This window comes from Orcinus orca, chromosome 20, assembly GCF_937001465.1.
Source record: "Orcinus orca chromosome 20, mOrcOrc1.1, whole genome shotgun sequence".
NCBI lineage: Eukaryota > Metazoa > Chordata > Mammalia > Artiodactyla > Delphinidae > Orcinus > Orcinus orca.
In genome coordinates, this window is record NC_064578.1 from 36674529 (window position 1) to 36687696 (window position 13168).

Here is a 13168-nt window from a genome sequence, read left to right on the forward strand (position 1 = left end):
GTTCTCTCCTATAGAAATGGACATTTTAGGTCCATCTGCTATTATCACGGCAACAATTTGGTGGGTAAGCTCTGTGTGTGGGGCGGGGCGGTGCGGGTGCTGGGAAGCAAAGAAATGAAGCTTGTGTGTTAGAAGCTACGACTAACTAGAAATCATGCAGCAATGAAGAAATGAAAACAGGATATGACGGGTCTTTCATTTCTTTCCTTGCAGGAAAAGAATGGGCATGCCTTGTCTCCAGAACTGGGGCTCAAGAAGCAGCAGCTGTGGGGGGTTAATTAAGACTCCCCTCCTCACAGGACATAGCATCAGGCCCACCTAGCACCCACTTTCCCTGCTTGAGAAAGAGGCCCTGAATTTGCCTCAGTGAACACCCCGCCCCCCCCCGCTCTCTGCAGGTTTGGGGGCACAGGGCGGAGACACTGCCCCGTGCCCAGGCCTGGTCAGTTTGCATATTGCAACCACGGGGCCACAGTAATTGGCTCAGCAATGGGTGTTTGACCCAAGCTGCACCAGTGAAGCTCAATTCTGAGACTTTTGCTGGAACCACCAGGAAGAAATGCTCTCTTTCTAGACTGCGAAGATAGCAGGCCCGTGTGTGAGGCCAAGGCAGCAGGATGGAATGAAAGGAGGTGGAAGATGTGGTTTGAGTCCCTGGATCCAGCCCCACTCCTGAGACCCTACCACCTTTTTACTTTTCAAGTTTAAAGTAGTTTGGGTTAGATTTCTGAAACTTATAACCAAGATTCCAAATCAATGTTGGGATGATTTTTGGTCAGTCTCACAGGGTGTAACACTGAACATCCTCAACCTTGTTAGAATCTCTCTTCCAACACCTAGAAAATTCTCTCTGGCTATAGAAAAACCAGGCCTGGCTCCCTCTCCCAGAAGAGAAAGCACACCCTCACCTCTGAGAGCCAAGGCTGCTCTTACCTCATCAGCCAGGAGAAAGAGCTTCTCTTCCCAGGCAAAGTGAATCACGTCTTCTATGCACTTTCTGCTCTGCACCTGACCTAAAAAGTCCCCAAACAAAAGCAGAAGGTAGGTTGTAATGCTGTTTAAATTGTCCCCAGGTAAGAACCCCAACCAGAATCGCTCAGGTATCTGTATTCCCCAGGACCCTGTGGGACCACCCTCCCTAGCTGCTGTGACTCGGGGGGTTCAGTCAACCTCCAGGGAGCCCCGACGGTCAGCCCCGTCCCTCTGACTCACTTAAGCTGGGTACGTGGAGGGAGCAGTGTTTCACACCCAACCTTCTTGCTATTCTTATTGGAGGTGTGTGTGTGTGGAGGGGGTATATTTGTATTAATCTGTGCTGGAGGGCAAGAAGGCATGACAACATCATAAAGAGCAGGAAAGTTAAACTGAAGGAGTTTAATCATTCAGCCCCACTCTCCTCCTCACCCCACAGTGGCAACACCAGGAGAACTGCACTGGCTACACCTTCTGCCCACACAAGCTCCGTGAGGCAGGGATAAGGTCTGTGGGCTCGGTGCTGACCCTCAAAGCCAGCACTCAGCAGGGCCCCGGTAAATACTGTGGAATAAGCTCTAAATGAGATGAGCCTGCCTGCTAGCTCTGGCTTCTCCTGTCAGCAGCTACATGGGAGCTGCCCTCTGAGGATGCTTCTGGGTACCCGCAGTGTCCCTGCCAGGGTCTCCCTTCAGGGCTTGACTCAACATTTCATCCATCTTAGAGAAATGAGTGCCAGCCAGCAGCAAAATATTCACCCATCAGTTCACAGGAAATACTGTGGGTTTAGGTGGGGAAAGGAACAAATGCAACAAGGTAGAAATGAACCTTTTCCCAATATTTCCTGAGGCCCACTGTAAGTGTGGCACTGGGTTGTCTGACGTGCTCACATAGCCTCTGGGAAAGCACTAGTCAGGCATGCTGACTTCTCACAAAAGGCTGTTTCTTTACTATACATAAATGTGCATCTATGGATGTTACATATATGTATATATTTATGTGTGTATGTATGGGCACATGTGTCATTTATATATGTATCTATATCTAGATGCAAACCAGTATGTAGAGTATGTTACCTTCTTGTTAAAAATAACTATATTCTTGCCCATGTAAGAATAACAAGAATAAGTCTTAGAAAAAATATATAGATGTATCTTATAAAAGTATGGTATGATTCAGCCAGAATTTCAGACTTAAACTGTCTAAGCAATGAACCAATTCCTTTCCTAAGGGAGCAACCTGTCTCCTGCCAAGAGAGGGTCAACCGGGCTTCCTATGAAGCAAGCTCATGGCTCTGGGAATTAGGAAGGGTAGTAGCCCTGGATGCTACAAGGAACCAGCTGCTGTTCCCACAGACAGACAGGAGCTGCCTATCCAGGGGGCTGAGCCTGCCTAAAAATGCTGCTGGTCTTCTCTCCCAGGGCTGCCATCCCACAAAGTGTATCCTGTTAGAATGCAAGCAAAGGTTTGAGCACCAAGAGCATCAAACCATGTGTACATACTGCCAGGGGGAGTGCTGAGAGAACTGAGTAAGGGCCAGGCCTCAGGAAGCCTGTAGCTCGGGAGAGCAAAGGAGACCTGCTGTGCGCAAATAATCCCTGTGATATGAGCGATGCAAACTGTAGGACAAGGACAAAGCTTACTTCTCTCCAGTCTTCGCCTGGGACGAAGGAGTCACTCAGAACATGCCTGCTGAGCCAATGGATGGACAAACACACATGGTGGTACAGGAGGAGAGTCACATAGGCTCTAGAGGGGCAGGGCACAGCTGTGCCCAGCAGGGGGAGACATCAGCCCACTGCACAAAAGAGGTGGCTCTGCTGTAGGCCTCAAAGCTGGGGAGAGGTCTAAGTGCCCCTTCCCAGAGGCCAGGCCAAAGGAATTTCCCACAAACTAATGGGGATACCTGTTGCTTGCACCAGCCCTGCATTCTGCCCTTTTTTGAGCAACAACACTCAGCTGTCCCAGGGAGAACTCCCTCTCTTTAAACTCCAGCAAGGGACATGGGATACAGACCCAGCCAATCAGCCTCAGTGATTTAACTTGGTCAGGCACGGGCAGGTTGGTCAACGTGGGCCAATGAGAGTCTGGCCTGTGGCTTTGGCTGAAACTATAGGCAAGGCTCTCTGTGGAGGACGCTTAGGTGCTGGGCAATGACTGGAACTGCTGAAGGCCACTCCCAGGACAGATGCTTCCTGAGAAGGATTCCAACCCAGAGAAGAGCAGAGCTGGGAAATGGCCTGGGGTTCCTATGACAATGACGCTGATTCAAGTGTGCTGCTTTACCCTGGATGTCACAGATCCACTCCCTTCAAGTCTTAAGATGAGTTTCTGTCTTGAATCCCAAAGAGCCCTGTTAGGCACTTATATCCCAGTCCATTTTGATACCTTTTAGCCAAAGTGGTCACAGTGTGTGGTTCAGGCAAGATACATGGTTATCACAGGTAGGTTTCTATTTTTCCATCCCCCATCTTCCAATAGCTGATTTTCACCCATTAAGGCCCCAGAGAGGGAATTCCCTGATGGTCCAATGGTTAGGACTCAGTGATTTCACTCTCAGGGCCCAGGTTCAATCCCTGGTCGGAGAGCTAAGATCCCACAAGCTGTGCAGCGTGGCCAAAAAACCCCAAAAAACTGCTTATATTAACATATACTCACATGACTCCCCCACCTTTGACCTAAAACAGGAAAGTCTCTACTGCAGTTATTTCTCCCAGGACAGCCAGGTGAAGATTTATGTTAGCACCTGGCCAAGAAGTCACCAACCCTATGATATAAACTAGGTATACAGAGTATTTCCTAAGATGTAGGGCCTACTACTCCAAGTTTGGGACCAGTAGCATCAGCATCACCTGGGGGCTTGTTAGAAATGCAAATTGTCAAGCCCCACTCCAGCCTAATTACATCAGAATACCTAGAAGTGGGGCCCAGCAGTTTGTTTTTTTCTTAACAAGTTAAAGTTTTAGAACGATCATCCTAGGGCAGTGTTTCTCATCCTCAGCTGCATAGAATATTGATGCCTGGGCCCCATCCCCAGAGATTCTGAGGTGCAGCCTGGCCTTTGACATTTTTAAAAGCTCCCTTTGTGATTCTAATGTGCAACCAGGATTGAGAACCCAGCTCTGTCATTTTCCTACTGAACCAGGGTTAGACCCTTCATCCCTTCCCCCAAGCAGTTGGCGTAAATAAACCAGGGTGGAGGGCAGCTGCACCCATTTTCTGTGCTCAGGAATTCAAGTGGCACTTTCAGCTGATTGAAGCATCATTTGATGTTCCCAAGAAACAGATTCCACAATCAACTCCACCACGCTTTGGCCCTGACCCAGTTTATCTCAACAAAGGAGGAGAGAGGAGCCCTTGTTCTCTGCATCCGAATAGCATCGGGGGCACATGAACCCAGCAGCCTGGAAAGATCAAAACAGGCAGAACTGTGCGTTTTTTTTTAAAAAGAAAAATATGCAAAATTAGGAGTGATTTTCAACTTCTGGAATCAGGTTTTTTTGGTTTGTTCGCTTTTGTTTTTAATATGGCATTTCCTTTTCAGGCCTCAAAGTACACAGTAATGCTGTGTCAAAGAAAAACAACGCACGCACCAGCAATCTGAAAACTGGTTCAGAAAAACAAGTAGGAGTAAGGGTAAAATGAGGCCTATGATTAATGGTGATGGTTTGTGCATGACCTCAAAGAGAAGATTCTTTGCAAATGCAAGAACAGGAGAAAAACTGGTCTTAATACAACCCCGCCCAGGAAAATGCCTGCATTTGCTCACTTCCTAAGGTGGTCTGCAGCAAATTTTATGGCTTTAGGTTAGCAAATCTGAAGTTGGATTGGGAACCGGGGAGCAAAGAGGACTTCATCATTTCTTAGATCTTTAGTGTCCAGACATCCAGTACTCCAGCCACCCTGCCCCTGCTCCCCAAGAAACTGGCAAGGTAGTAAAGCACAGACCTGTGGGGTTCCCGGGGTTGATGATGCACAGCACCTTGGGGTCACAGTGCTCTTTGGCCTCCTGCACGGCCCGCCGGAGCTCATTCACATTCAGGGCCCAGCAGTTGTCCTCATCCAGGTAATAGTTCACCTGGATGGCGTCGAGTTCAGAGATGACCGCCGAGTAGAGGGGGTACTGCGGGATGGGTATCATCACACCTGTCCGTGACTTGCCACCCCCGGAGACCAGGATCTTCAGGATCGTCTGCAACCGAGAAGTCATATCTTGCAAGGCCACTGCCACTTCCCACCCGCGGGGGCTGACCAGCAGCAGGCAAGCTGGAAGGCCCCAACCCTGCCTTTCACCAGCCACCCCACTGCCTGCCTCCAGTGCAGCCCCATGGGAGTGGCTGAACTTCCCTGAGCCTCACTTTCCTCATCTGTAAAATGAGGTCTGCTGTGAGAAATAAGCAAAATGTTTTAAAGTTCTCAGTACAGTGCATGGTATGTAGTTTAACACGCAATACTTGTTAGTATTTTTTAAAGAGGTCTTTTAAAGCAGTAGCCCACAAACTGGCCCTGTCTCAGAATTATTCTGACCTCACCCCTGAAACTCATTCTGTATGTCTTGGGTGGAGCCCAGGAATCTGTCTGGTCGGTAGCTATCAGTGCCCAAGGCTGGACAGACCCCTGAACAAGGGATTGTTGAAATGGGATAAAATACCCAGCTATGGCCACCAGGTGGCGCTTCAACCTGGCTGTTTCCAAAGCTGAGCGCGCCCTAGGTTCATAGGATTCCTGAGAAACCAGGCCTGGGGAGTCCTGTGGGGCACTGGTGGAGGTGGCAATAATTCACTGGATTAATAAGCCCAAACTCTTCTGGGCGAGTCCCCACCTTACACAGACTTAGCTCCTCTCTCAGGTTCGGCTCCTTGCTGCAAGAATGCCACTGGATTAAAAACTGCAATGACTTGATTCTTTCACTAAATCTTGAGGACCCCTCCCCCAACCCTCCTCTGGAACCTCTACCTATACCTGGGCTTCTCTGGGAATAGAGACGGGCCTTGGCAGAACACGGTGGAAGATGCCATGGTTGGGAGCCTGAGTCGAACACTAGAATCTCAAATGCCACAAGAGGCTGACTTAGAGCAGGCAGACCACCTAAGGTCTCTGGGCCTCAGTTTCCTCCTGGGTTCCAGGAAGAGTTTAATGCATTTGAAAGGCTTTAGGAAAGGACTAAAGCATTTAACAAACAACAAAAACAGGAGCCTTGGAAGTCAAGAGACACAGACAAAGATAACTCCATTACAGGAAGGGTCAGACAGGACAGGCTCCCTGAGTAGGGAGAACAAAGTGAGTGGATGGCACTCCGCACTGACTGGGCACGGGGGCAGGGTGCTGGAAGGGAAGGGAGGCTGCAGGTTCCTCAGGCCCTGGGTTCAGCCCCTTCCGCTATGGAACACTTGATACCAGCCCCTCGTCACCTCTTCCACGGCTGATCCCCAGCCCAAGCCACCTCTTCTCTTGCCTCCTAAACACTCCCTTACATCTATTATGCCCCCTCCTGCCACACTTAAAGCTTAAGAACCTAAATATAATTATGTCCCTCCGCCTACTTCAAATCCTTCAGTGGCTCCCAGGCTCTCAGGACAACAAGGCCCCACCTGCTTCCCAGCCCACTGCTGGTAACTGGCCCTCACCATGTGTGCTCGTCCCCCCGATGCTGTTTCCAGACACACAGCCTCCTTCCAGCTCAAGGCCTCTACATATGCTGACCTTCTGCTCCGAACCTGTCTCTCCCCTGCCTTCCTGAGTTCACAGGTACGCAGCTTCCAGATCTCTATCTGTTCAGCCTTCCTTGGAGAAACCTTCCTGCCCTCCCCAGCCCCCCAGGTCAGAGTCCCTGCTGCTCCCTCCTGTAACACTTTGTCCTCTTCCAGAAGAGAAACTGAAAGCTTAAGATTTGACATGTATTTATGTGCTATTAATGCCAGTCTTATCCAGCACTGATGTGTAAGCAGAGGCCAAACGTGTTTGTCTCCCCAGCACCTGGCACAGTGCCTCGCAGAGCAGATACACCGTATGTGCTGAGTGAGAGAAAGGCCGATGTCGCCAGGAAGACGGGCACCCTCGAGTGACCCCTGACTCCTCCCAGCTGGACCTGCTGGTGCCACTCTGGAGGGAAACTGAGGCTGCAGGGGTACCCAGGTTCATGAAGACTGAACAAGGTAAGGAGAGCAGGCTACCAGGGTGGGGCAAACAGCAGCAACCAGAGGGAGGCCAACCTCTCCTCCCAGGCTGTCCCCCTGCTAACAGGCTCACACACTCGGCCCTAACATGCAAGGCTGTTCTTCACGTGGGTGAACAGTGGACAACAACAAGCTACCCTCACACGTACGGAAATGCCGTCACTAGCTCCAGTGGTCAGGTAAATGTTGTCCGGGTCTGCAGGTACACCACCATCTCTCCTGGTGACATAGGCAGCCACATCTTCACGGATGCAGTTGACGCCCTGGCTAGCGCTGTAAGATCCTGTTAAGACAGCAAGCAAGACAGTGACTAGAGGCAGGATGTCTGGCTCCATAGCGTCTGTGATATCCATATAATTAACTGGGAGTGGGAAGGAGGGGGAGGTCAGGGAGGGCTCAGTGTGGCCCTATTCTCACTACTCTAGGCTCTGAAACTGTGGCAAGCTGCTTAACTACGTATCTGGGCTTCATCCACCCATCCCGTCATCCATCCATCTACCCACGTATCTGCCCACTCACTCAACCATCTGCCCATCTGCTATCCATCCATTCATCCATACATCCATTCACCTGCCCACCCACCCACCCACCCAACTGCCCTTCTGTTCATCTGTCCACCCACCCACTCATCCATTCATCCCCCCAGTATTTGCTGAGAACCTCCTTACACATCAAGCATTATTCCAGGCCCTGGCTTCTAACCAGTTAAATGGTGCCCGTACCTGCTTTACCCACCCTACTGGGGTTTACACGTTCTAGGACAGTATGTACCATTACAGCTGGGACTGCTATGCTTCCATCACTGTTGCCTACACATGGTTCCACAAAACTTGAGAGAATGGTCACCCCAAAATGGCACCGCCTGCCAGCCCAGGAATCCAGAACCCTCACCAGCACTAACCACAGATCCCCTGGGGCTGTGAGGCATGACCCACCTACCCCCACCCCATGCCAACAGCGTGCTCAGGCTGCCAATTTGGATCAAAAGCCAAACCACCATTTACATGAAGTTCAAAAACAGTGGTGACCACTTTGGGCTTGGGGGTATTGACTGCAAAGGGGCACAGACGAGCCTTTTGTGATGCTGGGAATGGTCAATGTCGTGATCTGGGCAGGGGTTACACAGGTGTGCACACATAGGTGCTGTACATTAATATTTGTGCTTTTTACTGTTTGCATAAAAACTTTTTCAAAATGTCAAGCCACTACTTATGTTTTTAAAAAGCAACTGAAAATAGGTACCTGCACATGCACAAAATCTCTCTGAAGGAGACTCAAACTGGTGAGGTGAATTCTCTGGGGAAGTGAACCAGGAGGCTTGGGGTCAGAGATGGGAGGCAGATCTTTCACTCTATATCCTTTTATACCATTTGAATTTTATACACATTTAAAGAAAACCAGCTCGTTCCTTCTAAGACTACTGCAACAGCACCACCAGGAGGCAGGATGGAGCTCTGGAAAGTGGCCAGCTCTTCTCTGGGTCTCAGTGCACAGCATCCAAGGCCCAGCACCCAGGAGGTGCTGGGTTTCAGGGTCTGTGCAGCACTGGGCTGGCCTTTCCCCTCTGACCAGTTGTAAGTGGGGGCAGGGGAGGGGGGAAGGAGGCTGGACCACTTCTCTAAGGATCAAGTGGCAAATATTAACACGTATCAAACCTGGGTGTGAGTACAGAGTCTTGTCACATTATTTGGGGTATCGAATGCATCTGAAATATTTTGCAAATAAAAAAGTGGGGAAGTACAGAAGCCGGTGTTAGAGAATCCTTCTTCTACTGGATGTCTTATTTGATATTTCTTGAGCTCCCATGCTCAGAAAGTTTCCTGTGCTCCCTATTTCCCTCTGCCTTCTTTCCGTGCCCTCCCCTCCACTCCATGAGGTCTGGCCATTTCCACACCAGCTAAGCCTCCTCTTCTTCCTGCCTTTAGTTCACCTGCTTCCCTGAATTCCCAGACCTTCCCCCACGGGCAAGCTCCCTGCTCCTGCCGGCCACAGACTTCCACCTTCTGTTATGCTCTGAACCACACTGATCCTTCACAGCTCAGACCTAGTCTCTCTCTAGGAAGCCTGAGATAGGGCCCCACCCCAGCCTTTCTCCCAGTCTGTGATTTCTCCAGTTATCTTATTTTATACAGATGAACGCCTGCCTCCCCATGTTGACTTGAGGGCAGGGACCATCACCTATTTCTTCTGTTCATCGCTGTAGAGCACCTACCCCTGTGTAGGACTCTGCCCTGGGACCCATGGCAACCTGCCTCCCACTGCCCACAAACTGGCACCATCTGCCAAACCCCCAGCGCCATCGCACCCAGACCCTTTCACTCGATCACACTCTGCCTTAAACCTCAAGGCCTTTGCACACACCATTTCCTGTGTCTGGTGTGCATTAACAGAATCTCTTAGTCATCTTCCACATGAATTTGAATGCCAGTTTCTCCTTAAACCCTCCCTCTACATTAGAATCCCTTGTTATAACCCCACAGCTCTCTGCTCTTTCTCTAAGAACTCATGAAAACTGGGGATTATGTTTCTGTGTTAATTCTTTTTAATGTTTGTTTTTCCCAAATCTGACAGTGAGCTTCACAAGCACAGAAACTCCACCTGCCTTGTTCACCAGTGTCCCTCAGGGCATAGAGCAGCGCCTGGTACACGGCGTGGGCCCAGAGAGGAGCGTGACGAGGGCGTTATCTCCCGGCTCCCACCTCCCCCAGGTGTGTCTAGGTTTCACCTCAATCCTACTTAAGATCCGGGACACAGCCTGAGAACTGGATTACTCATCAAACAAAAAATAAATGGAGCCCCAGTAAGAAATAATTTTAAAGGGCATGATAAAAACACGTCCAGGTGAGCCCTAAGACCTTGTGTACACATTTTATAATCTCTCCGTGGGCCAGGGTAGCCCTGGGCATACTGACATTTTCCATTTCCTTTATTTTTGTGGGCAGGTGCTCAGGCTGCCCAAGCCTTAGTTGACAGAGCACCACCCCCCCATTGTCCCAGTCTTGGCCAGGACACTGCCCCTCCCCCAACGATGGGCAGGAACAGGTAGTGACCTCCAGGGCGGGGCTTCTCCACACCTGACAAGGGGCACAAATGCCAACCTTCCTGCAAGCCCGGGAGGTGGGTACAAAGTATCTCCTAATTCAAGGATGAGGAAAGAGGCTCAGAGAGCACCTACCTCACCTGTCCTCATGAGCTCCCCAGACAGAACTCAATGCAGGTTCCCAAAACCCCAAAGGCCAACAGTCCTGACTCACACAGACATGGCCTCCCAATGCCATTCTCCCAGCCCTGGCTGACACAGAAAAAAACTTGTCGATGAGGCTTAGTGCATGGAACAAAATCCCCTCCCCGTTCCCCAGACACTGACATCAGATATGCAAGAGCAAACCCCCTCCCTCCACCTCCGGGTTGCAGTTCCTGGAGTCTCAGGCCCACTGCCATGGGTCTTCGAGAAGCGCCTTTGTCCTCTGGGCTGGGCAGAGGGTGCAGGAGGAAAGGAGCCTGGAGGCCAGGCCTCTGGGCTGGCCTCTGCCAGCTTGTGGTTCAGTCCTTGCCACACAAGGTGCTGGCCCACACCCCAAGCAGGCTGGCGGGCAGGGAAGCTGGCCCCTTCCTGAGAGGGACACTGTGAAGGACACAAACTTGGACAGAGGGCTGGTAGGGTGACCACAGCCAGGAAAGTAAGCATAGGACTCTCCATAAAGGGACAGAGCAGAAAAGGGGGAGGGGAAAGGCAGGGAGGTGACAGAGATGCCAATTGTGGCTGATCCCCTGCTGAACAAGCCACAAGAATCCCCGTCCCATGTTTTGAAACATTCAGGCACTAGTCCTAAAAAAGCCCTAAGGACAACGATTTTCCTCAGGACAAAGGAAGCTGGATTCCCTATGTAGGCACTGGGCAAAAGAATGAAGCAAAAATAAACAGGAAAAAGAACATGAGATGAGAACAAAGAGCCAGAGGCCCAGAGGCTGGAAATCCATCTCAGCAGGGAAGGGAGAGAAGATCATTTTCACATCTACAGGGCCTTCCTCCACGGAGCCCTCTGGTGCTGGGGGCCGAGGCTGGGCCTGGGCTCCCAGCACAGAGGAGCACAGTCCGGTGACGGGAACATAATACACAAGTTGGGGGCGGGTGGGCGGCACCTTCAGAGCAAGGAAACCACCAAAAGGGGGCCACAGGCACCTCACAGCGTGGCCACAGGGAAGTGAGAAGCCGGGCCGGCGGGGCATGTGCCTCCCTCTGGCCTCTGGCTTCGGAGACTGCCTCGGGCTCAACCTTCTGCTCTGAGGGTGGGCTCAGCATCAAAGCCAGCTCCCAGTGTAAACCCCAAATCCAGCCAAATGCAGGCTCTTGCGCCTGAAGTGCCCCAATCCACCAAAAGATGGCATCGACCCCATAAGCTCAGCAAACAAGAGGCTGACAGAGCACGGACAAGAAGAACATTGTCATTTACTCTGCACGTCAGCCACCACACACATTCACACACTCACTCAACGTGTAACCCTTCATTCTGGGCCGAGGCCCAGGCCCACGCTGAGAACACACGTTCTTTTCATGCCCGCTGGGACCTGGCAAGTCGGGGCCTCACCCAAGCTGTTCCCGCCACAAGCCTGTAGGATCCGCCGGGCTCGTTTCTTAGCATCTTCTGGGAAGCTGGGGCTGTCCAACAGGTTCGGGTAGGTACAGAGTGCCATCACCTGGAGGAACAGAGGCATGGGCTGAGCTCCCAGCACCGCCCACCCCGGAGGGGCACAAAGGACTCTGGGCAGGCGACAGTGTGAGATGACAACTCTGAGGGACAGTGCCTTCACAGGCCTCTCCACAAGGGCCCCAGCCTGTGGGGGCCTGGGGACAGGCGGGGAGGAGGACAGTGGATGCTCTGCAGCGGAAGGGAGATGGTGAGAGGCAAGGTCCATGATGACCTGGGCCTGGGCGGAGGGTGGGCCACCACCCTCCGAGGAGCCAGGGGACAGAAGGAGGCTGCTTACTCTGCCCCACCTCCTCCATAAAGGACAGCAGCTCACATACCCAAGGCCACAAGAACCAGGGGTTCCAGAGCAGGGGGCTGGGGCTGAGGAGGCAGGTGCACCCCAGATGACAGGATTGCACAGACCTCTGCCTACAGCCTGAGCACCCCCCCATCACCCCTTTTCCTGGCCAGAACTGAAAACCGATTCAGCTTTTTCACCTCTGTAACACAGAAAATCACCCTAACCTCACAAGTTAAGAGGATTAAGCAAGGAAATGTTTGCAAAAGTGCTGGCAAACCCCCGCTCACCAGGCAAGTCTAAGCTGGAAGCTTAAAAGCGATGCCAGGAGCACTGAGGCAGGCTGTGGCTCACGGCTGGGGGACTTTGGGCGGGCGCAGGCTTCTTGGAGCCCGGCTTTTCTTCAAAAAGATTTGTGCAATAGGCAGTGACCCAGCCTGCCCTCCTCCCTGGGGTGCTTGTGAAGGCTGGAGGAGGCCAGCACCAAGTGGCAGAGGCCGGGCCTGCCACAGCCGGTGGCAGGGCTGGATCCGGGAGTGTGCCAGCCAGCCAGAAAAGGCTGAGGCAACAGGAGGCGCCCCAGGCACGTGTGGGGAACCTCTGCAGGGGGAAGCCACCTTGGGCCTCTCCTCTCCTAAGCTGTGTGCTTCCAGGACGAGCTTCCAGGACAACCAGGATGCTCTGACCTCCTCTTGCTCCACTTCCCTGGCAGAGCCTCTCTGTCTTGTCTGATCCACTTCCTCCCCACGGGCCCAGCTTGGGGCCTCTGACATTCATGGGCAGCTGGCACGCTCCTGAGGTCTGCAACAGTGGCCATGGGAGTCCATGCAGTGGATGTTCCTGAGGTCGTTGCCAGCCTTGGTTCTTCTCCCCCATACCCTGTGTGAATTCCCTGAGGGGCTGAAGGCTGATGCCCCGGGGCCCCCAACAACCCTCCACCCAGGGAGCAGGGTAGGATCGCCCCTCCTGTGTGCCAGTCCCTGCAGCAGGAAATACGGGCAGGAAAAGACCAGGGCATTCAGCACTCAGCT

At 52.1% G+C, this 13168-nt stretch overlaps 1 protein-coding gene across 2 annotated transcripts in view; it reads right to left on the reverse strand.

Annotated features, from left to right (window-relative positions):
* The window catches only part of GPT2 (glutamic--pyruvic transaminase 2), a 35584-nt gene that overhangs the window by 13553 nt on the left and 8863 nt on the right, over positions 1-13168 (reverse strand). For both annotated transcript variants that reach the window (XR_004480656.2, XM_004264867.4), the window contains exons 4-7: positions 11738-11846; positions 7298-7431; positions 4921-5164; positions 934-1013 (exon numbers count right to left, since the gene is read on the reverse strand). Coding sequence is in view for 1 of the 2 variants with exons in the window: in XM_004264867.4 (XP_004264915.1) it covers positions 934-1013; positions 4921-5164; positions 7298-7431; positions 11738-11846 (567 nt within the window). In the remaining variant the exon portion in view is untranslated. The remainder of the gene's footprint in view (positions 1-933; positions 1014-4920; positions 5165-7297; positions 7432-11737; positions 11847-13168) is intronic.